Here is a 24136-nt window from a genome sequence, read left to right as displayed (position 1 = left end):
AGAACCCACAAGCTTTACACACGAGTGGCTGGTTGGTCCCACCAAATAAGGCCCCTCCCACCCTTCCTTTAAAGCTTCTTTATTCCACTTTTTCAGCAACACCTCGTCTCCCGTCTGGAAGAGATGGATAGGTGCATCTAACGGCAGTCTCTGAAACGGAACGGAATAAGCTCGTAGCTGTGAAAGAAAAGACTGTAGAGAAGTCAACTGATCCCTTAGCATCTGATCACCCACCTCCCACTTGACTTCCTCCCTCCTTCCGCAGTGTACCCAAGGCGGGAACCCAAACATCAGTTCAAAGGGGGACAATTTTATGTCCTTTCTTGGCATCCTTCGAAGCTTCGTTAAAGCTATTGGCAGAGCCTCAACCCAAGTGAGCTTCACCCCTCGTTGGAGTTTGGTTAAAGTCTCCTTGAGGCTCCGATTGATTCTTTCAACCTGTCCACTTGCCTGGGGCCTCCAGGGGCAATGTAAATGCCACTCTATTCCCAGAGCTTGTGCCAGCCCCCGTGTAATAACTGAGGTGAAATGTGAGCCCTGATCGGACTCTATAACTTCGGGCAGGGAGAACCGGGGCACCACCTCCTGTAACAATTTAGCAACAACAGTTTTAGCTTGGCAGTTTCTACATGGAAACGCCTCTACCCACCCTGTCATTTGACATACTATTACAAGCAAATACCTGTAACCCCTACATGGTGGCATCTCAGCAAAATCAATCTGCGCCCTCTGGAAAGGATAGTAGGCCCATGGTCGCCCTCCTTTTGGAGGAGGGGGTGCCCTGGGAGGGTTGGTTTTCTGGCAAACTTCACAGGTTGCGGCTAGTCGGTGGGCGCATACAGTTAAGCCAGGGGAGACAAACAGCCTCTTGCAATAGTCGATCATGGCTGATGCTCCAGGGTGTCCAAGAGAATGGTGAACTTGCTCTAGAACAACCCTCTGCAGGGTCTGTGGAAGAAGCAGTCTTCCATCTGTCATCTGGATCCATCCGTCATCACAGGGACTTATTCCGTGTTCTTGTGCCATTCGTAACTCAGCAGGGGAGTATGTGGGGCGCTCTTTTCTTTTGGGTAGAATGAGGAATGTTCCTTGGATTCCCTCTCTGGCTGCTCTTTTTGCGGCCTCATCTGCCTTCTGATTTCCCTGTCTCCATTTTTCCTCTTTTTCTTTCCCATGGGCTCGGACGTGGACAACAGCTACTTGTGAGGGTAGCTGGAGGGCATCCAGAAGATCCACTATTAGGCCGCCATTAGCCACTGGAGATCCGTTTGCTGTAAGGAATCCCCTCTCTTTCCACAGTTGCCCATGAGCATGCACAACGGCGAAGGCATTTTTGCTATCGGTATAAATATTTACTCGCTTTCCCTTGCTGGCTTGCAGGGCTCTTGTCAGGGCTACCAGTTCAGCGGATTGGGCGGAGAAATGAGGAGGCAGCCTTTCCTCATGCACACTCTCCTCTAGAGTAACGACAGCCGCGCCTGTGTAGCGCCTTCCATCCAGCATATAGCTAGATCCATCTACAAACAGATCTCTGGCTCCCTCTATTGGTTCATCCTCAAGGTCCGGTCGGCCTTTGGTGTCCAGGTCTAATACTTCAAGGCAGTCATGATCTGGGAGTCCTGATCCGTTTGTGCCCAGTAATGTTGGCAGCAGTGTGGCGATATTAAAGCTGGAGCAAGCCTTAAAAGTGAGGTTTTCGTTTGTTAGTAAACCTATTTCATATCGGGAATGCCGGGCTGGGTTGAGAAATTTGCTTCCTCCTCCTGATCCCAAAATTTGTGGCACTCCATGCGGCACCCAAATTTCAATGGGTCCTCCCATTGTCAATTTCTCCGCTTCAGCGCAAACCAGAGCCGTTGCCGCTACTGCCCTCAGGCAACTTGGCCATCCTCGCGCTACGACATCTAGGACCTTGGAGTAATATCCCACTGGTCTCCAAGAGGGCCCTTTTCGCTGGCAAAGCACTCCCGAAGCTATGCCCTTATTTTCATGCACATAAAGTCTAAATGGCCGGCTGGGATTTGGTATGGCTAGAGCAGGTGGTGACACAAGAGCAGCTTTAAGACTGAGAAAAGACTTATTCATTTCCTTAGTCCATTTCCATTTATCCAGTCTATCTTTCTGCAGCGCCTCATACAGCGGCCGCGCTGTCTCCCCATAGTTTGCTATCCATAGTCGGCAGAATCCGGTCAGCCCCAGGTAGGCCCTCAATTCGCGGGGGGACTTAGGGACAGGAGTGTCACGGATGACTTCAACTCTTTCTTGCCCTAGGCTCCGAGTCCCCTTAGTTATGTGGTAGCCTAGGAATTTTACAGTTGGTTGGGCCAACTGTACTTTTTCTTTTGACACTTTATACCCCCCCCCTGCTAGATAGTTGAGGAGGGAAACCGTCCCACTCAGGCACGCATTCTTGGCCTTGGCTGAAATCAGGAGGTCGTCACAGTACTGGAGGAGATGCACCTCTGAGTGCTGCTGGACCCAGGGTTCGAGATCCTTTTGGAGCTGCTGACCAAAGACCACCGGTGAGAGATTCAGCCCCTGAGGGATGACTGTCCATGCTAATTGAACTTTTGACCCCCCCCCTGGGCTTTCCCATTCAAAGGCGAACAAAGGCCTTGAATCAGGGTGGAGGGGGATGCTGAAAAAGGCGTCTTTTAGGTCTATGACAGTGAACCAGGCGTGCTCTTCCGGAATTCCTACAAGGAGGGTGTGTGGGTTGGGGACCACAGGATGGGGGGCCTCGATCTGCTGATTAATGAGCCGGAGGTCTTGCACTAAGCGGTAGCCCTTGCCCCCCCCTCCCCTTTTTGGCACAGCGATGATGGGCGTGTTATAGGGAGACATTATCTCAATGAGCCGGCCTTCTTCTCGGAGCTTTGTTATTACTGGTTGTAGGCCCTCCTTTCCTTGGCGGGAAAGGGGATACTGTTTCACATGAACAGGCCTTGCTCCCTCCTTGAGGGGAATTTTGTATGGTGCTGCCGACTTGGCACGAGAGGCCCCTCCAATCCCGGACCAAGCTAGAGGGTTGACTCTGTTTTCTATTAAGCTCCAGTCCTCGGTGGCCTCTGGGATGGATTCTTCTGCAACCTTCAAAAGGGCCATTTGGTAGTTACTACTCTGCTGTTTAGGGAGCCGTATCTCCATCCTTCCGTCAGGAGTAAAAGCAATCTCAATTTGGAGTTTAGTCAATAAGTCCCTCCCTAGCAATGCCACCGGACAGGAGGGGGTACAGACAAATGCATGTTCTAGGTGTGTTTTCCCAACCTTGGTGAACAGGGGACGAGAGAGGGGCACTTGAGTTGCCCTTCCCTCGACCCCCATTATGGTGGTGAACCCCCCACCTCCCGTTGGGGGCTCACTGAGGGGGAGGACGGACAGGGCGGCCCCTGTGTCCACAAGGGCTTTGTAGGAGTGGCCCCCAACCTTTATTTTGACCATGGGGTCCCGTCTTGCCTCAGAGACGGCTAAGAGGGGGCCGGGCCCCGGTCTGTCCTAATCTCTTTCCTCTTCATACAGAACTCTCTGTGCTTCTCCCGTATTTTCCCCTCTCTCTTTCTGCTTCAAAGCCTCACAGTCACGCTTCCAGTGCCCCATTTTCTTACAAAAGGCACATTGATCTTTCCCCAGGGGAGATCCTTTCCTTCCCCCTTTCCTCCCCTTCCTAGCTCCCTCCTTGTCAGGTTTAAGAACCGCAGCAAGGAGCTTGGCCTGCCTCTTGTCTTTTTCTTTTCCTTCTTCTTCTTCTCGCCTCTCATAAACCTTTTGAGCTACTTCAACTAAAACTCCTAAGTCAGCTGCCAACCCTCCTTCAACTTTTTGCAACTTCTTTCTGATGTCCTGGCAGCTATTTCCCACGAACTGAGTCGTGAGGATCCTTAAATTATTTGGATCATTCAAGTCAATGTCAGTATATTTAGCGAAGGCTTCCCTCAGCCTTTGGAGGAACACAGCAGGAGGTTCGTTTTTGTCTTGCTTTAGAGTCAGGACTTTTTGCAAATTGGGGGCCCTTCTCGCGGCTTGCTTCATGCCTGCTAAAATGAGTCGAAAATAGTCAGCATGTAAGCGTCTATGTGCCGCTGTGGCCACCCCCCAATTGGGTCGCCCTGTGGGCAGAACCTCCACCGTCTCCTCCTCAGTTGCTTGGGGATTTTCCTCCCTATACTTGGCTCGTGCCCCTGCAAGGATGGTTGGCTTTTGGCTGAGAAAACAGGTGTTCAATAGCATTTGTGTATCGTCCCATGTGGGGTTGTGAGTAAGCCTCACATTCTCCATCAGAGACAGGAGTGGCCCGGGATCCTCTTCAAAGGAGGGGTTAAATTGTTTCCAATTATACAAATCAGATGTTTTGAATGGGACATAAACAAACATCGTCCCTTGAGGATGTTGGGCGGTAGGGTCGGGGACTTCTCTGATGGGGAAGGTGAACTTCACCGGTGGTTGGGGGTCCTTTCGCAGGTTGTAGTTAGGTCCCCCTTTTGCCTCTCTCTGTAGGACCTCCAATTTTTCCTCTAGGGAATATAGACGATCTTGGAGAGTGTCCTGGTGTTCAACTAGAGGGGTGGGGTCCTCCGGTACTATTTCATGAGAGGGGTCCTTCTCGGGGGCATCTAACCGCTGGGCGGGCCCCTCAGGAGAGGGTGGTGGTTGCAACGAGCGCCCTGCGACGGCTGTCCCGTAGGGAGGAGGAAGCAGTAGGTCCTCCGGTGCCGTGGCCACGACCCTGGGTGGTCCTTCTTTTGGTGGTTTCCTTTTGACCACCATGGGAAGGGCAAGGGACATGCATTTAACAACCCACGGAGCAGGCCTGCCGCCAAGGGGCACACAAGTTGCCCACGAATCAATATAAGGGAACTGGTCCCAACTTCCCCTCTGTGCTACTATTGTTCGCACATCAGATACCAAGGTTGGGTCAAAAGACCCCTCGGGTGGCCATTTGGGTTCTAATATTGGCCATTCCCGGGTGCAAAAAAAGACAAGACGATCCTTTGTCATCTTAGTTCCATAATTCTGCTTAAAATGTGACCAATTGCGCAAACAACACTCCAAGGGCGTATGGGATTTCTTCGCAGACTTAGATTGGGACCCGCCCATGACGGTGGGAATTTCAGTCAGCAATTCTTGCGCTTCGCCCTCCTCTGACCTAGCCCGTCTCCGGGGTAAGGAAATGCAGATCGGGGCTCCTCACTCGCTTCGCCCATAGGCGTCTCACACAATCACAAACACACCACCGTCCCGCGTTTATCCCCTGATGTAAGCTGTTTCACTTACCCCAAAAGCCTCTTCTGTCCCGCCCGCAGCTGCGTCCAGCTGCTTTATTGATCCACTGCCGGTGCCTAAAAGGAGTGATCACGTCTCCCTCTTCCTCTGGCGTTGGTCCCCAGGCACTTCTGCCGCCACCGTCGTGAGGAGAAGGCAGTATAAAACAACCGCCTGTGGCCACTTCTCCTCCGCGGCCCCTCGGCTCAGCGCGAAGGGGACGCGCCCCGAAGCAGGATCCGAGTCACGGCACCAAATTGTTAGATAAAAAGTCCTTGCTTTCAGTTTAGAAGAAAAGAATGCCAGGCAGGCAGCAGTGGATCCAACACTATTTTATTGAACGTTTTGCAAAACGGGTGCAGAGCAGTCTGGACCCCGAGACACGTGTGCAAAAGCCTTTTATATCATATCGCTTCTATTGTTCTCACCAGTAACCAATGAAACAGTTAGTACATCGGCTCACTAAGTTAATATCCAATAAACAGTCACTATCAGCTTACCAAGCCGTTAGTCATGAGTGCGTCAGTATGATTCCCTTTTTGCTCCGCCTATATTTTCCCGCCACTCGGGCTCTTACGTAACTTGAGACGCCAATGGTTATGGAGTCTCCTTTTTCTAACACTACCTTATTTTGGGGAAGTGGTGTTGACATTGGCTGGCTAAATTCTTATTTCAGCCCTACTTTATCCAATGTCATCTTGTGCCTAGGTTCTCCTTTAAAACCAGGCACTCCAACTCTGCCATTTTGGCTTGGAGGCTTCTAGCATTTTGTATAATAAAGTTTGATCAAATTCATTCCTGATATCTGTCGCTTGACATGTTACTTCCAACAAAAGGAAGGAAGTATGTAAAGAGGCAAGAAGATTGAGCAAAAGAGTTTCAGTAGTCAAGGTGAGAAATAATGAGAGTCAGAATTTGATTTGCTGCAGAAGAGAGAAAAGAACAAATGTTAAAGATAGTATATGATGAAAGTGTAATTGAGTGAATATGTATGCAGAAAGAGATCAAAAGTAACATTGAGGTTTCAAGCTTAACGGTAGAAGAGTGGAGGAGGAGGAGGAGAATGGGAGAGGGGCTGAAGCTTGGTTTTAGCAACCTTAATTTTTAGAAAATTAAATGCTATAGGGAAAAATAGCAAAGAAAACATCAGAAATGTTAATTAAGGAAACTGAACAAAAGCAAAGATAGAGCTGAAGATGATCAAGGTAGAAATCCTACTGGAGATAAGGAAGTACAAATAATAAAGCCAAGAGACAGATTCATTGTTAAGGGTTCTCTCTCATCCTCATTTCCAGTATCTGTTGATGTTATCCACAACTTTAGCCTAGGTCACCTTCTTTTTACTAAAAAGAAAAGGACCTAGGCTAAAGATATGGAGAACATCAACAGATACTGGAAATGAGGATGGGAGAAAACCCTTAACACAGAAACCTGGAAGGAACTATGGAAAAGGTTATAGCTGAAACTAGGAAATGGTGGAACTAGAGAAACCATGGAAATACAGAGGAGAACGTAGTCAATTATATTAAAAGCTGATGAAGAATCCAAGGGGAGAAGGACAGAAAGAATACCCTGAGATTTAATAGATAGAAGGAATTTATATTTATATTTATGATACTGATATAGTACATGGAATTGTACCTATGGTTTGTTGTTGGGTCACCCGCTGGGTTCTTTAGTCCCTAAACAACCAACCAGTCCGGGTTTGCACGTCATGCTGCACAACCTACGAAGGAACCAATTGTGGGTTGTGGTCTAAACTGGAAGAGGTGGGTGTGCTGCTGGCAGCACACCCATGCATCCCCAACAAGCCAATGGTTTTTAAACCAGTGGGTTGTTGTTACATGTGAACCACCTTATAATATTTTTAGCAAGATAATGTATGTGAAGCACTTTGAACATTTGAAAGCAGTTTTTAAAAAACCTTAAGCTGTTGGTGGTAGTTCAGTGTTTTGGCAATCACTTGTAATAACCTGAAGGACTAGTCACTTTTTGTCAAACTAATTTACTTCAAATTATTTTCATGAGGATAAATGTGGTAAGAATTGGAGCATATATTTTGTTCAGATAAAGTTATAGAAATGATAAATACTGGATTTTATTTTATGTTACTTCGTAAGTGCCCTTAGCTTTTGAAATAGCTTGGAATAAAGAAGTGTAAATAAACTTTTCTGCCTGTTATAATCAACTTGCCATTGCCTGAAGAGGTATTGCTGATGTGTTTTTTTCTATGATGTTACTCTCAAATGTCCAATGGATTTCTGTTTATAACAGTGACACACAGACTGGAGTCCTGACAACACATACTATTAGCAATAAATATTTGTTTTTAGTTAACACTACAAAAAGAAAAAAAAATCCTAGCCCCTTCACATAGAGATAATTAGCCTATGCCCAGTGTGATAAGGCACTAAGATCTCACTTCTGTGATAATGATTCATAACATTAAATTATAACCACATTTCAAATGTTGCTAATCACTGTTCTGAAAAGAAGGGGTGGTGGCTCTAACTAAATTCTAATCTGATGAGCCTTAATCTGATTTAAGTTCTGCTGCATTTATTTTATTTTTCTCCACTGTTTGTCCTAGCTGGCACGTAATATTAGTGTGCAATGCATTTAACACTGGACTTAACTGAGATGTATTTTTCATAGTAGTTGACTTGGAGGATTATGACTTCCTGCTGTTGAGGCTGGCAGATGATGAATTAAGAGATGCAATCCATGTGAGCCAATGTGCTATAGCAGGTAGAACACTGGACTTGGTTTCTAATCTTTGCACAGACATGTGGGTGGCCTTGGGCAAATCAGTATGCCCCATTTTGTTTTGGTGGCCTAATATCACTAAGCCTGCAGTTCAAAATGCATATACTTAGGAGTAAATCCTATTAATTTTAGTGGGGTTTACTTCTGAGTAACCATGCATTGAATTGCTTTGTTAGAAACATACTGGAAAATACAATATTTTGCCACTAACTTCATGCTGTAGCCAGCAGCAGCAATTATTAATAAAGTTGTGGAAAACTTCCATGATTGGGCAATATATTTGGTGAGCCATACACCTTTGTTTTTTTTATTGTGTACCCCCATCTGAAAGAGTTTAGCGACTCACATGCAACCCATAGGAGCCGAAGGCTTACTATATCAGTGTTTTTGCTAGACTAGACATGAAAGTAACAGATGGTAGGAATGGTGGCTCTTGCACTTTTTTTTTTTTTTTTTTGCTGTGAGTGTGTGTGTGAGAGAGAAAGGTACAATTCTGTTTTGTAGTGTAAAGAAGCAATCTTGCATGCTAAAGAAATTAAAAACACTGCATGTATAAAAAGTATGCTTGTCAAGGAAAGCCTATGTGACTGATTAATTTTATCTGGGCTTGCCACTCTGGGAAAAATTAAGGAACTAGTGATTTATCAGTCTCGTTGTTTGTTTATCATGGTTAACTCTGCCCACGCATGACTATTTAATCTTTCAGCTATTTAATCTCTCACAGTCTGACTGTTGCCTCTCTGTGGTTTTATACTTTGAAGAAAACAGGTGTCACCTCATACAGCATTGCACACACAAACAACTAAGATTCAAAATGTGGGTGTGTACTACTTTTGAATTCTCTTTATACCACCTACCATAAGATCTTCACAGATGGTATTCAGAAAAAAAAATTCTACAAGAGTGCTCTAGAAATGGGAAAAACTGCAAAGGCAGAGTGAAATGTATCAGTAAGATCTTGGTTAGAAATAGTGGCCTATATTTAGTTGTAAATGTCCTATTGCTACTTTTCCATGCACAAAAGAGGGACTGACTGACTGACCTGGGTCAGATGACATGAGCTGCTGTGTGTGCAGCTGCCATTTTGAATATGCACCCCTGATTGAATATGCAACCCTTGATTAGTAGTAGGGTTATGCGAAGGTTGTGTAACCCTTGAATAACCCGCAATGGCTGGGTTCACATGACATGCTGAAACCCCTGATTGCCCCAGTTGGGGTTTGCATATTCAAAATGATGGCTGCATGCACTACGGCTCATCATGGGTTAAATAACCCACTGTGTCATGTGAACCAGCCCACTGACATGCTGTCCCTGCTGTTACTTTCTAGTGCAGATCATAGGCTTAATAACAAACACCCTTCCATACTCTTCTGCAGTTATAGTCTGTATCCATTAACAAATACAGCAGAGATTCACTACACTAGCCACTCAAATATTTACAGGGTCCTTTTCCATATTCTGTGATATATGGTATAAGAATCGGAGGTTGCTAGTTGTGCAGCTGGAGTGGGCTGTCTGATTTAAGATTGTTGCCTCATAACTCGCTTATCTAATGTTGTGGCAAAGTATCTAGATTGGAAATAAAATGTGATGCGGGGTGCTTGTTCTTATGTTATACTTCATTTCATTTAATGACTTTGTGTATGCTTTGCTGCACATTACTGGTTCTTTTAACCAGATCTTAGACTGTACTTCTTGGCACACTTATTTGGGAGTAAGTCCTGTTGACCTGAGTTAGGGCTTGGCTCTCGCTAAGCATGCATAACACTGTTAGGGCACATTCCTATGCCTTTTGATGGAGCCCTCCGATGTTGGAATGCTCCAATATCCTGTGCTCTGTGGGCAGATGGCTGGTAGAACAGAAGGAGCGATGGAGCTGATTTTCACTTCTCCATCCTTCTTGTTCTTTTATAGAATCATAGAATAGTAGGGTTGGAAGGGGCCTACAAGACCACTGAGTCCAAACCCCTGCTCAATGCAGGAATCCAAGTCCGAGCATCCCTGACAGATGGCTGTCCAGCTTCATCTTGAATGCCTCCAGTGTGGGAGAGCCCACTACCTCCATAGGTAATTGGTTCCATTGCTCTATTGCTCTAACAGTCAGGAACTTTTTTCGGATGTTCCACCGGAATCTGGCTTCCTGTCACTTAAACCCATGATTCCGTGTCCTGCACTCTGGGATGATCGAGAAGAGATCCTGGCCTTCCTCTCTGTGACAACCTTCCAAGTATTTGAAGAGTGCTATCATATCTCCCCTCACTCTTCTCTTCTCAAGGCTAAACATGCCCAGTTCTTTCAGTCTCTCTTCATAGGGCTTTGTTTCCAGTCCCCTGATCATCTTTGTTGCCCTCCTCTGAACCCTCTCCAGTTTGTCTGCATCCTTCTTAAAATGTGGTGCCCAGAACTGGACACAGTACTTCAGATGAGGCCAAAGCACTGTTGAGTAGAGGGGGACTAGTACTTCCCGGGATTTGGAAGCTATGCTTCTATTAATGCAGCCCAAAATAGCCTTTGCCTTTTTTGCAAGCACATCACATTGTTGGCGCATATTCAGCTTGTGATTGACAACAATTCCAAGATCCTTCTCACTTGTAGTGTTGTTGAGCCACGTATCCCCCATCTTGTAACTGTGCATTTGGTTTATTTTTCCTAGGTGCAGAACTTGGCATTTATCCCTATTAAATGTCATTCTGTTGTTTTCTGCCCAGCGCTCCAGTCTATCAAGATCACTTTGAATTTTGTTTCTGTCTTCCAAGGTATTAGCTATCCCGCCCAATTTTGTGTCCCTGCAAATTTGATCAGCATTCCCTGCACCTTCTCCTCCTCCAAGTTATTAATAAAAATGTTGAAGAGCACTGGGCCCAAAACTGAGCCCTGTGGTACCCCGCTCGTTACCTCTTCCCACTTTGAGAAGACCCCATTGATAAGCACTCTTTGAGTCCGATTCTGTAGCCAAACTCTAGCTTATCTTCTAGGTTGGATTCAGAGCCTGCCTAGAGCGGTTGTACTCCTGGGCTCAGGACTGAAGCTTGAGAGGCCACAGGATACTGCAGATCCGAGTCTCTCCTCTCCTCCCCCCTCCCTTCCCACCAGAACACTCCATTTTTTTTTACCTCCTCAAAGTCACTTTTGAGATCTCAGGAAGCAGCTTTATTTCTGTAGTGATGGAGGAGAGTGGGGGATCAGAAGCCAGAGTCCCCTCACCCCCAGGTCATAGGAGTGTCTACAACCTCAACAGGGGGAATCTGAAAAATCCTATGGTCCCTGAGAATGCTCTTCCAGGGACCATAGGATTGCTCTGTTTGTCATTCAATAATTTACATATGACTGATTCACACATACATTTGCTTCACTTTCACGTTTTCTCTGTTACTTGCAGTCAAATGTAAGAATGAATTCCATTGATAAACACCACATTTTGTGGTGATCTGACTGTCTGTGTTGTTAGGTCTTTGATGGCCCATAACAGTATGCAAATCGTTAAAAACATCTTAATTGAAATGTGTATTATTTTTGCATTTTAATCCCTCCTTTCTATAAAATATCCAAGGTGGCAAACAAATTTAAGCAAGATAGGTATCTAATGTAACGCTTAAACTAAAACAATAATTTTAAAAAGTAAATTTGGTATGAAAACAGCACCTATCAAGGGAAAAACACACACACTTAAGAATATAGGAAGAGCCCTGCTAGATCAGACCAAAAGCCTGTCTAGTTCGGTATCCTACTTCCCACTGTGGCCAACCAGATGCCTGTGATAAACTAACAAATAAGGCATGAAGGCAATAGCCCTCTCCTGTTGTAGTATCCTAGCAACTCCGGTTCAGAAGCATACTAGCTCTAATCCTGGAAGTTGCATATAGCCAACTTGACTAGTAACTATTGATAGCGTTATCCTCTATGAATTTATCTAATCCCCTTTTAATGTTGTCTAAGTTGATGTCCATCATCAAATCTTTATTAAGCAAATTCCATAGTTTAACTATGTGCTGTGTGAAGACGTTCTTCCTCTTTTTCCACACCATGTTTAATTTTATACACTTCTATCATTTCCCCCATTACTCGCCTTTTTTTAAACTAATTGTTCCAAATGTTGTAATCTTTCCTTAACTATATGCTGTGTGAAGAAGTTCTTTTTTTCCATACCATGTTTAATTTTATACACTTCTATCATGCCCCCCATTATTTGCCTTTTTTCTAAACTAATTGTTCCAAATGTTGTAATCTTTCCTTATAGGGAAGTTGCTCCAGCCCCTCGATCATTTTGTTTTCCCCTTTCTCCATGTTTCCCAGTATCCTACACTATCCTTTTTAAGGTACAGTGACCAGAACTGTACATATTCCAAATGTGGTCATACCATAGAGGAATTACAATATTGGCAGTTTTATTTTTGATCTCTTTCCTAATGATCCCTAACATGGAATTTGCCTTTTTCACAGCTTCCACACACTAGGGCAATGCTTTCATTGACCTAATATCCACCACAACTCCAAGATACCTTCCCTGGCTAGTCACTGCCAGCTCAGACCCCATCAGTGCATATGTGATGTTATGAAGGTTTTGCACAAAGTGCATCAGTTTACACTTCCTTGCATTGAACCACATTTTGTTGCCCATTCACCCAGTTTGGAGATACTGTTTTGGAGCTCTTTGCCATTCCTTTTCCTAGAGGTCTCTCATCACTCAGAATAGCTGTGCTAAATAACACTGTGTGGGTGATGGAGAAGTATGTCCTCTAAAGCCATAGAATATGCTTTAAGATGAACTCTCAGTAGTGCTGGGTCAAATTTGACCTCAGGTTTTCCATCACTTGTCTTCCCTATTCATATTATTGCCCCAACTCCTACAAAAATCATGGAGACGGCATGAGACTATAGCTAGGGTGCGCAGATGTCACACTTGCAGGATTCCTAGAACCAACAGGTGCCAGGTGCAAAAGACACACACTTAAGATGAAAGAATTCTGAGTCCAGGAATTTGTTTCAAGTGAAAAAATGAACTTGTAGTTCTTCCACACAAAAATTCCACTATCCCAAGCTTTCAGCAGTATAATTTAAGGTGGGTGAATCATTGTGTTGTTAGAAATCATTGTCGATCTACTATAGATCATCCAGAGATCTACCAGTAAATCCAGATCTACCTTCTGCCCACCCCTGCTCTACACAGAGCATAGAAGAGAGTATCTTGGAATAGCCATGTCAATAGCCCAGACCATCTCTGTGTTTCAGAGATCAACTAGGGCACTGGCAGGTCTGCCAGACATATCAAAAGGAAAATCCCCAAGAGACATCTGGAAACCTCTGATCATTCTTACAGGTCCCATCACCCTTGCAGAGGTTTGAAATTGTTATGAGAATAAACCTAAACAAGTAGCAGCCTGCTGAGAACAAAAGAATCACATCAGAATAGAATAGAAGCAACAGAAAAAGCAGAGAGAGGCTGAAGTGTACCAGAGTGCAGGGAAACGGTAGATTCAGCCAGGACAAGATTGACTGATTCTTGTAAGAGCTCAGGTGGGAAGAAATCGTACAGAAAAGATAGATATCTAAAGAGGGAGTTGCGTGGGAGGGGGAGAATCTGAAGAGAAACTGTAGAAACAAATAGGGAAAGCAATGTGGCAATACACATAGTTTGATTGAATGGGGAACAGGATCTAGTACTACTTTTGCCTTCTTTGGAACTTTAGGAGGCTGTGTCATAAGGTCATATGATTTCTTCCATTTTGGAGATGGACACAACTGGCCCACATGCCGGTGAGTTTAAAAGGACCCTAAAATCTTTTGACAGGAACTGGAACATATCAGAAAGGCGGGCAGGTAGAATCACAACATCTTGCTCACTTCATATGATTTCATGTGTCAAATGTAACCAACTTCACTTAGAACTTGGCAAATGCTTAGTATTGGTTAAAAGTGATTTAGAAAGAAATGTGAGAAGTTAAACAGACTTTGAATTTGGCACAGTTTGTTGTTGTTGTTCAGTCGTTCAGTCGTGTCCGACTCTTCGTGACCCCATGGACCATAGCACGCCAGGCCTTCCTGTCCTGCGCTCTCTCCCGGAGCGTGCTCAAGTTCATATTCATTGCATCCGTGATGCTATCTAGCCATCTCATCCTCTGCCGTCCCCTTCTCCTTTTGCCTTCAGTCTTTCCCAGCATCAGGGTCTTTTCCAGGGAGTTTTCTCTTCGCATTAGGTGGCCAAAATATTGGAGCTTCAGCTTCATTATCTGTCCTTCCAAAGAGCAGTCAGGGTTGATTTCCTTTAGGATGGACTGATTTGACCTCCTTGCAGTCCAGGGGACCCGTAAGAGTCTTCTCCAGCACCACAGTTCGAAAGCATCAATTCTTCGGCGCTCAGCCTTCCTTATAGTCCAGCTCTCACAGCCATACATTACTACTGGGAAAACCATAGCTTTGATTAGACGGACCTTTGTCGGCAAGATGATGTCTCTGCTTCTTACTATGCTGTCTAGGTTTGCCATAGCTTTCCTCCCAAGGAGCAAGCGTCTTTTAATTTCATGGCTACAGTCACCGTCTGCGGTGATCTTGGAGCCCAAGAAAGTAAAATCTGTCACTGCTTCCATTTCTTCCCCTTCTATATGCCAGGAAGTGATAGGGCCAGATGCCATGATCTTAGTTTTTTTAATGTTGAGTTTCAAACCAGCTTTTGCACTCTCCTCTTTCACCCTCAACAAGAGGCTCTTGAGATCCTCTTCGCTTTCTGCCATTAGGGTGGTATCGTCTGCATATCGGAGGTTGTTGATAATTCTCCCGGCAATCTTAATTCCGATCTCTGATTCATCCAGCCCGGCATTTCTCATGATGTACTCTGCATATAAGTTAAATAAGCAGGGTGACAATATGCAGCCTTGTCGTACTCCTTTCCCAATTTTGAACCACTCGGTTGTTCCATGTCTGGTTCTTACTGTTGCTTCTTGACCCTCGTACAGGTTTCTCAGGAGACAAGTAAGGTGGTCTGGTACTCCCATCACTTTAAGAATTTGCCACAGTTTGTTGTGATCCACACAATCAAAGGCTTTAGCGTAGTCAATGAAGCAGAAATAGACGTTTTTCTGGAATTCTCTTGCTTTCTCCATGATGCAGCGAATGTTGGCGATTTGATCTCTAGTTCCTCTGCCTCTTCGAAACCCAGCTTGTACTTCCGGTAGTTCTCGGTTCACATACTGCTGAAGCCTAGCTTGTAGGATTTTGAGCATCACCTTGCTGGCATGTGAAATGAGCGCAATGGTGCGGTAGTTTGAACACTCTTTGGCGTTGCCCTTCTTTGGAATTGGAATGTAAACTGACCTTTTCCAGTCTTGTGGCCACTGTTGAGTGTTCCAGATTTGTTGGCATATTGAATGCAGCACTTTAACAGCATCATCTTTTAGGATTTTAAATAGCTCGGCTGGAATACTGTCATCTCCGCTAGCTTTGTTGTTACTAATGCTTCCTAAGGCCCACTTGACTTCACTCTCGAGGATGTCCGGCTCAAGTTCAGTGACCGCACTATCATGGCTATCAGGGACATTCAGATCTTTCCTGTATAGTTCTTCTGTGTATTCTTGCCACCTCTTCTTAATCTCATCTGCTTCTGTTAGGTCCCTGCCTTCTTTGTCCTTTATCATGCCCGTCTTTGCACAAAACGTTCCCTTGAGATCTCCAATTTTCTTGAAGAGATCTCTAGTCTTTCCCATTCTGTTGTTTTCCTCGATTTCTTTGCATTGTTCATTTAAGAAGGCCTTCTTGTCTCTCCTTGCTATTCTCTGGAACTCTGCATTCAGTTGGGTATATCTTCCCCTTTCTCCCTTGCTTTTCGCTTCCCTTCTTTCGTGAACTACTTGTAAAGCCTCATCAGACAGCCACTTGGCTTTCTTGCATTTCTTTTTCTTTGGGACGGATTTCGTTGCTGCCTCCTGAACAATGTTACGGACCTCCGTCCATAGTTCCTCAGGCACTCTGTCTATCAGGTCTAATCCCTGAAATCTATTCCTCACCTCCACTGTATATTCATCAGGGATATGATTTAGATCATACCTGAAAGGTTTAGTGGCTTTCCCTACGTTCTTCAATTTAAGCCGAAATTTTGCAAGAAGCAGCTCATGATCTGAGCCACAGTCAGCTCCAGGTCTTGTTTTTACTGACTGTATGGAGCTTCTCCATCTTTGGCTGCAAAGGACATAATCAATCTGATTTCGATATTGACCATCTGGTGACGTCCATGTGTAGAGTCGCCTCTTGTGCTGTTGGAAAATGATCAGCATGTTCTCTTGGCAAAACTCTATTAGCTTTTGTCCTGCTTCATTTTGTACACCAAGGCCATGCCTGCCTGTTATCCCGGTGATTTCTTGACTTCCTACTTTAGCATTCCAATCCCCTATGATGAAGAGGACATCTTTTTTTGGTGTTAGTTCTAGAAGGTGTTGTAGGTCTTCATAGAACCGATCAACCTCAGCTTCTTCGGCCTCAGTGGTTGGGGCATAGACTTGAATTACTGTGATGTTGAATGGTTTGCCTTGGATTCGTACTGAGATCATTCTATCATTTTTAAGATTGTACCCCAGTACTGCTTTTCCCACCCTTTTGTTGACTATGAGTGCTACTCCATTTCTTCTAAGGGATTCTTGCCCGCAATAGTAGATATGATGGTCACCTGAATTAAATTCGCCCATGCCTGTCCATTTGAGTTCGCTGACTCCCAAGATGTCGATGTTCAATCTTGCCATCTCATGTTTGACCACCTCCAGCTTACCTTGATTCATTGATCTGACATTCCAGGTTCCTAAACAATATTGTTCTTTACAGCATCGGATTTTCTTTTCACCGCCAGACACATCCACAGCTGAGTGTCCTTTCGGGTTTGGCCCAGCCGCTTCACTCTTTCTGGCGCTACTTGGAAATACCCTCTGCTCTTCCCCAGTAGCATATTGGACACCTTCCGACCTGAGGGGCTCATCTTCCGGTGTCATCTCTTTTAGCCTTGTGATACGTTCCATGGGGTTTTCTTGGCAAGAATACTGGAGTGGGTTGCCATTTCCTTCTCCAGTGGACCACATTTTGTCAGAACTCTCTGCCATGACCTGTCCGTCTTGGGTGGCCCTGCACGGCATAGCTTATGGCTTCACTGAGTTACGCAAGCCCCTTCGCCACAACAAGGCAGTGATCCATGAAGGGGTTGGCACAGTTAGCATGCTGAAATACCAGATTAACTCATGATGATGTTTGAAACCTAAGTAGGTGCAAACATACACTTACATCTGCAGATGTAAATTTGGTAAGGTTTATATTACTTTTTCTGGATGCTTACTTCTGAACAAATAGAATTGCTTTTCAAATATATTTGGCATACATTGCAAGTATCTGACAGACAATACAGCACTATGGGGGCATTGCTAAAGCAAGAGAGGTTCTCTTTTGTTGCTGATTTATACTTAAAACATGCATTACCTGCCAACCCCTTCTCTTAATTCTGCATGGTGAAAAATGTTTTTCAGCCAAACAATATTGATAAATTAAGCAAACGAAAGCATTTATTTCTATTTGTGCTCATGTTGAACACACTGTCTTAAAAATTAATACTTAAGAAAAATACAAAGAAGCAGTAGGGTTGGACGAAAGGCTTAGGTTGTAAAGAAAATTAAATGTGTGTGCTTATTTTACATATGTTCTTAATTTTTATGATTTGTTTAAAATATGAGTTTCATAGAATTGGAATCTTAATTTATTGCTGTGTCATTTTTTGTTGATAGTGATAGTGAAGCAATAGGATAAGAGGTGCATATAATTAAGCAAACATAGCAGGAGGCTATATGGGAGAGTGGTATGTTTTCATATAGCACACAGAATCTCCAACCTCCAGGACACTGGCTGATACCCCAGTCCAGTTCCATGTGCAATCTGATCAGTGTACATGCACAGATCTGTGTCTTTCTTTGGAATGAATGCAGGAGCTTTACATCCTTATTGGAGCACCTATACTCATCCCAATCAACTGGCTGCAAGGTTTTTAAAAGAAGCGTTCTTGCTTAAAATAATGGAGGGCCATACGACATGTTGCTCTCATGTCTAGTAGCCCTTTTTTGGCATGAAAAGTCATTTTGGGAGGGAGGGAGGGATTGGGAGTGCATTTGAAACCATCAAGGAAAAGATGCTTGGGGGCAGGGCAATTTAGAACAAGGAAAGTTTAAGCTCCCTTTCTATGTATATTTCTCTAGTCCTCATTGTTCCCTTCTGAAAGTGGCCTTTATATCAAGGAAAGGTCTATGGGCTACCATTACACATGTGTATTATGTGAAGTTTGGCCCTTATATTTTCATTTTCTCTTGTGAGGTTCTTGCAGACTGCAGAATTTTGTGGATGTAGATAGTACATATACTTGTTACATGTGTAATGCATTAAGTACCTAAATAAATAAGCCTTTTAACGTGAGAAACTCTTAAGCATAATTTGAGTTTCCTCTAGTTTCAAGTTATGAGAAAGCATGTATTATGAATGTTTCACTGGTTTAATGCCATCATTTTTATTATTATTTATAGTAATAAAGTGTGGAAGAGAAGTCAGGTTTTGTCTTTAGGTAACAGAATAATTTTTAATAGAATAATACCTTGCATTAATAATTAAAAGAGAAATTGTGTCTTGTTCGGGATCAAGGCTGCAGGCCTGTAGAGATACCTCAGGCCTAGATGTGTACTTTACTAGGGTCGATAATGGCACTTACAGGTAGTCACAACGAGTCTCTGATTGACCTGGAATTTTATTACCTCTAGCCCTGTACCCTGTTGCTAGCTGGAGGTGTCATAAAGGGGCAGAACCCTGCCTTACTATCTCAGACACTGGGCCAGTTCTAACATCATGACAAGCCACTGGGTTCTGTGAGGGTTGTTTAACCCTCGCACAACCCCTGCTGCCCGGGTTCACACAAAACGATAAGCCATGGCAACCGCTGGATGGGGTTTGCATATTCAAAATGGCATCTGGCACACACCACGGGGGCCCTGAGGGTTAATTAACCCATGGTGGCTTATGGCATCACTGTGAGTGGCGCGGAGCTTTCTGTTGTGCCTTTTGCCTCATTACATTGGGGAGTCTTTGTTCTTGAGCCCCAAGGGAGAAGACTCTGGCTCCCTGCTGATATATTTGGAATCACTGCTTTGTGCTGCCCAGTTTAGCAATGGCCAGAGCAGCAAATCATGCAAACACAAAGCAGGCAGACACCTCTATGGGTGGGTAATAAGAAAAGCATTTAATTAAATGCATTATTTTGTTCAGCACACTAGCAGTTCTTTTATTGCGAGCGATTTGGGAACTAACTTAGTCAAAGGGAGGACAAATGACAGGTAGGACAGGGAAAGTTATCAGCAAGAGCTGGGATGATAAGCAGCAGCAAATAGATGGACAGTCATTTCATCTTAAGGAAATTTGCTTGTAGTTTGTGTCAGACTTACTGGCAAGGAAGTCTGGCTCAGGTAAATCTACACATCAATAGCTGATGGTTGAGCAAAAAGGCAACCTTGCCTGGTAGGCACTTTGGACTGGTTCACTTCTCACACTAAACCATGCTGAGAATTAGCCGCTGTGGATTGGTTGTTAGTTTGCTCACCCATGTTACTCCCAACTGACAATTGGGTGCTCTGCGGCTTGCCTTGGTTTGTTTTTCCCTTAGTCCTCCCATCTGCTCCTTTCACATATCCCAGGGCACTTTGTGGCACAATTCCTCTTGTGTCCTCATATGCCCTTCAGAGTGAAACTTTTCCTCCCGGCTCACCCCCAGTAGTGACCTCTTTTTGGAGCAATAACTTAGCTTGCAACTTTTGTTTCTTTTTCTTTTTTGGTGCTTCACTCATATGTTTTTAATTATTACTTTTTGGTGCTTCTCAGGTGCACCAATGGGTTTGTAATTTTTGTTTAAATTTCCCAGTCCTTCGCGAGTGCACAGATTCACCTATCTGCTGTATACAGTCTACAGCAGTACAATCAACTTGTCAATTTCCTTCTAAATTACCTACTTGACTTTGGTGTGTCGCTGGACAGCAACCTCAATTTTATTTTACATGCTTCCTTACAGCAGTTGCTTTGTACATCGGTACAGCAGAAATAACCTTCACATACTCCCTCAGTAATCATAACCTCCCCCAAAACTCTTTTTTCGGAGTTTGCTGTCAAGGGAAGTAGAGTTTGCTGCCTCCCACCCATTCGCTGCTTCCACTTTGCATCAGCTTTGCGAAACAATCTGAGAATGCCCTGCCCTGTTCCAGGGTTGTTCAGTTAAAACATTGTTGTTGTTGGATTAAAACTCTGGGCTGTGTAACTCTCAACAATCCAGACTGCCAGATTTAGATGTCACTATTAACAAGCCAGAAACATCCTGTTGTTTAACAAAGCAGAAGTGGTAAGCACTCCCCCATGGCCCTGCCAATTCATGGGTTGTTTAACCCCTTTGGCATTATGTGCAAACTCAGTCTATTACTACTTTGCTGTATCAGCTGCACTGGCCACTGACCCATTTCTGCACACAATGTACAACCATTATATAAAGGACCATCTCTCCCCATATGAATTTGCTGCTCCACTGTGATAATCTGGTGAGGCCCTTTTGCATATACATCTTTTGCATCCCCCGAGGTATAACCAACACATGAAGAGAGCCTTTTCTGCTCTGGCACCCAGAATGTGGAACTCCCTGCCTTGAAAAGCTCCTTCTTTGCTACTGTTCTGCCAATGACCAGATCTTTGTTTTCTGTCAAGCTTTTGATTTATTTGCTGCTTAGAATTTTTGAGGGGAGAAGATTGTAGATCAGTAGTAGAGCAAATGCTTTGTCTACAGAAGGTCCCAGGTTCAGTATCTGGCGCTACTAGGTAGTGCTGGAAAAAGTCCCCTGTCTTAATCCTTGGAGAGCTGCTGTACTGGGTTAGATGGGTCAGTAGTATGACTTGATTAATGGCTCCCTGATTGGTTTCTAGCTCTTGGTTTGGGGCATTTATATTACTGATTGTTGTTTGCTAGTGCTTAATTAGTTTTGAGTTGTGTAAGGTGCCTTGAGCATTTCCATTTTTTGAAATTAGAGAAGTGGGTTATACTCTTTCCAAAAAAGCATAGCCTCCATGTTCATTTTCTGGATGCATTGGATGAATTGTTAACACTGCTTGTCATAATTTTGTGACATGTTACGTTATGTCATTAAGAACATACTGTTATGTTCTTACTGGTCAGTGCTGTGACACCTTTACATTTAAATATACATTTAAATATATGTTTTCTTCTATGCAGACAATTTCTATCGACATTTCAGAATATTCATCAGACAGTGAAAATTCAGAAGAATGCCTACTAAAAACTGAAGCTGTGAATTTAAAATGTCCTAAAAAGCTCCAGTTCAGTTTTGGAGTAGAGATTGAAACAGATACAGGAAGATCAATAAGTGATTGGTTAAAATCTGCTCAGACCCTTCTGCAAACACCTAAGAAAAAGACAGACAAGAGTTTGAGGACTCTGGAAGATTCTGCAAAGAAAAGAAAATTACTGAGGTATGTATCTGGTCTTTTAAATGTAACTTCCCATTAATATTAACTAGTGTTCCTTCACCATTAGTAAAATTGATTTTTAAGAGTTAAACATTTGAAGAATAAAAAAATGTTGACCATTATAAGTTGTGAATCACCATTTGGTAGCTCAATTAATGTCTTAATTTTTTTCCAGGAGATGTTGGTATCTTAATCTCTGTGTGCAGTTTGTTAAAGTCTTCACACAATAACCATCTTCTCTCCACTCTGAGATGCTGAGCAGTTCACACAATCACTGAGGTTGCTTGTTGAAGGGTTTCAGGGTGGTTTGTTACCCACCCCAGCCACCCACCCTAGCCAGGTTCAGATGTCATGACAACCTGCTGTTAATGTTAATTAGACAGCTCATGATCAGCACATGCAGGGAGGGGGGGAAGCCAATGATCATGCGAATCCACCTATTGTTTAGTAGTGCTGGTCTTATTTCCTATGTTATTGTGAGAGGTAAAGTCAAAGCAAAACAAAACTTTACATTGCTTTTTTAAACACAATTTGTGCTGATGAACAGTTAAGCACTGATAACTTTATCAAAGCACGAGAAAATGCAGAATGTTTTGAAATACTATACAGTAAAACAACAACCTCATCTTGTGAAGTGAGCCAAAGCTTTGAAAATAAAATAAATTCTGAAAGGAAAGAGAGCATCAAAAGTACAATGGATTTTTAGTTGAATGACAGTTTTTTCTGGATTTTTAAAACTCAAGAATTCTTAGAGTACAGAAATGTCTTTTAGAACCACCCTATTACTTCTCATCTCATCGTTTATCAAAATAAAATCATTTTAATGCATGTTAGGTTGCTCTTAAATATCTGGAAGTTGGGTGATACAGTACTTCGGATAAATCTACATTTCTGTTGCCCAAGAGTATCTCTGGTCCATTTCAGTGTTGCTTTTTTTCCCATATAGAAAAAATACATGTGAGAAATTATATGTATATTATATTGTTTGAATGCAGCACAGATGTGTGGTAAGTGCAGGGTTAGAAAGCTATTACATGGTTCAGTTACATTATGCCTATCAAAATATCACAGTCCCATTTATAGTACTATCAACTTAACTTTTCTGTGATTGGCCCATATCTCTTCCTTTTAAAAAGAGTTAAAAAATGAGCTAAGGATTAGTCTCAGCCTCATAATTCCCTCTATCTCACAGTCCTTGTGGATGCCTTACTCATTAGATCTTTTTCTTCCTGTTCCAGTCAACTCATTACATCATTCCTTTTATGCCATCTGTCTCACATCCCAGCTTTTTCTTCTTGTCATTTTCTTTATTTATTACATTTCTATACCACCTAAACTTTACTGAGCTCTACACAGTATATTAATGTGGCCCCATTCAATGCTATAGTTTGGTGATTGGCAGCACCGTGTATACTTATACTCTCTTCCCTCTCATTACCGAAGATACATACCAATATTTTTGCCAACCACGGTTATCTCCAAAACGGAAAGGGGCTGTGTGCATAGGGAATGTGTGTACAAGACTGGAAGAGGGAAAAATGCTTGAGCACATCTGGCAGAATTTCATCTGTAGCAAACCTAAATAGCTTCAAGTTTCAAAACTTGTCTAAATCCAGAAGTTCAACATCTTAAAAGTTTAAGCTTCAAATAAGAGGTTAATATTTTAGCTTTACTTGATCTATCATCTATGTTGTAGATTATTCTAAAATATCAATATGTGAAATGAGCAAAAATCAGCAACTCATCCACTTGATAAGTCTCATGGGGAGATCAATCCGTTCCCCCCTAGACAGTGTCTGGAGGACATTGGATATTTCGGTTTCCTGGCTCTGAGCTCAGAGCCAGGAAAATGCATTCCCCACCCCCTCCCCTGCCCCCTTGCAACCAGCACGTAAAGAACTTCACTGGCTGCTGCTACGAGCTCAAAAACATGAGCTCATAGGGGGTTAAAGGGGGGTGTTCCCAGAAGAGGGGAGGAGACAGGGATGTGCAGCTATGAGGTATCTCCAACCGTCCCCAGCCTCTTTCCTTCCCCGAGGCCTTCTCTAGATGGATGAAATAGCCCCTCTAGCTAAAATGCAGAGTGGGATGAGCAGCATGCCTCCTGCTCTACACTGGATACTTGTAAGCCTCTGAGTTCAGAAGCTTATGAGTACCCAGGACACATCCCATAGGATTGCGCCCTTAGTTTTCTATTTCAGTATGTAAATAAAGATGCCCAAACATAGGTAGTGTATAGTTTAAGCACTTTGGCTATTTGCCATACCTTTTATCTATCCCTGTTCTCATTTTTTTGTATCCATCTTTCTCTCTAGTTGCTCTGCTCTGTCTCTATCTCTTTCGCATTCCTTATTTCAGTCTTGTCCCTGTCTCATCTTTAGTGCTTATGAAGAAGGAAAGTGTGTGTCTGTACATGCGCGTGTGTACACACATACACACACACATTTTTTGAGAGCTTGCCCACAAGGAAATGATTGAAAAATTGGTGCTTCTCCTATGTGAAAGAATCAGCAGCCTGAGCTCATGTGTTATTCATGAGTGGCTATTGCTGTTGCAGCTATCTGTAGTGCCTATAAATAGCCATGCA

At 43.5% G+C, this 24136-nt stretch overlaps 1 protein-coding gene across 2 annotated transcripts in view; it reads left to right on the top strand.

The window, feature by feature from the left end:
- Window positions 1-24136, top strand: part of SPIDR (scaffold protein involved in DNA repair) — a 294732-nt gene that overhangs the window by 100945 nt on the left and 169651 nt on the right. For both annotated transcript variants that reach the window (XM_084849595.1, XM_084849596.1), the window contains exon 6: window positions 21296-21552. In XM_084849595.1, coding sequence (XP_084705721.1) covers window positions 21296-21552 — 257 coding nt within the window. The remainder of the gene's footprint in view (window positions 1-21295; window positions 21553-24136) is intronic.

Source organism: Heloderma suspectum, chromosome 4, assembly GCF_057233095.1.
Source record: "Heloderma suspectum isolate Gila_16-S chromosome 4, 16-S_ref, whole genome shotgun sequence".
Taxonomy (NCBI): Eukaryota; Metazoa; Chordata; class Lepidosauria; order Squamata; family Helodermatidae; genus Heloderma; species Heloderma suspectum.
The sequence above is the reverse complement of the archived record's forward strand: the minus strand, read 5'-3'. Positions and strand labels throughout refer to the sequence as shown.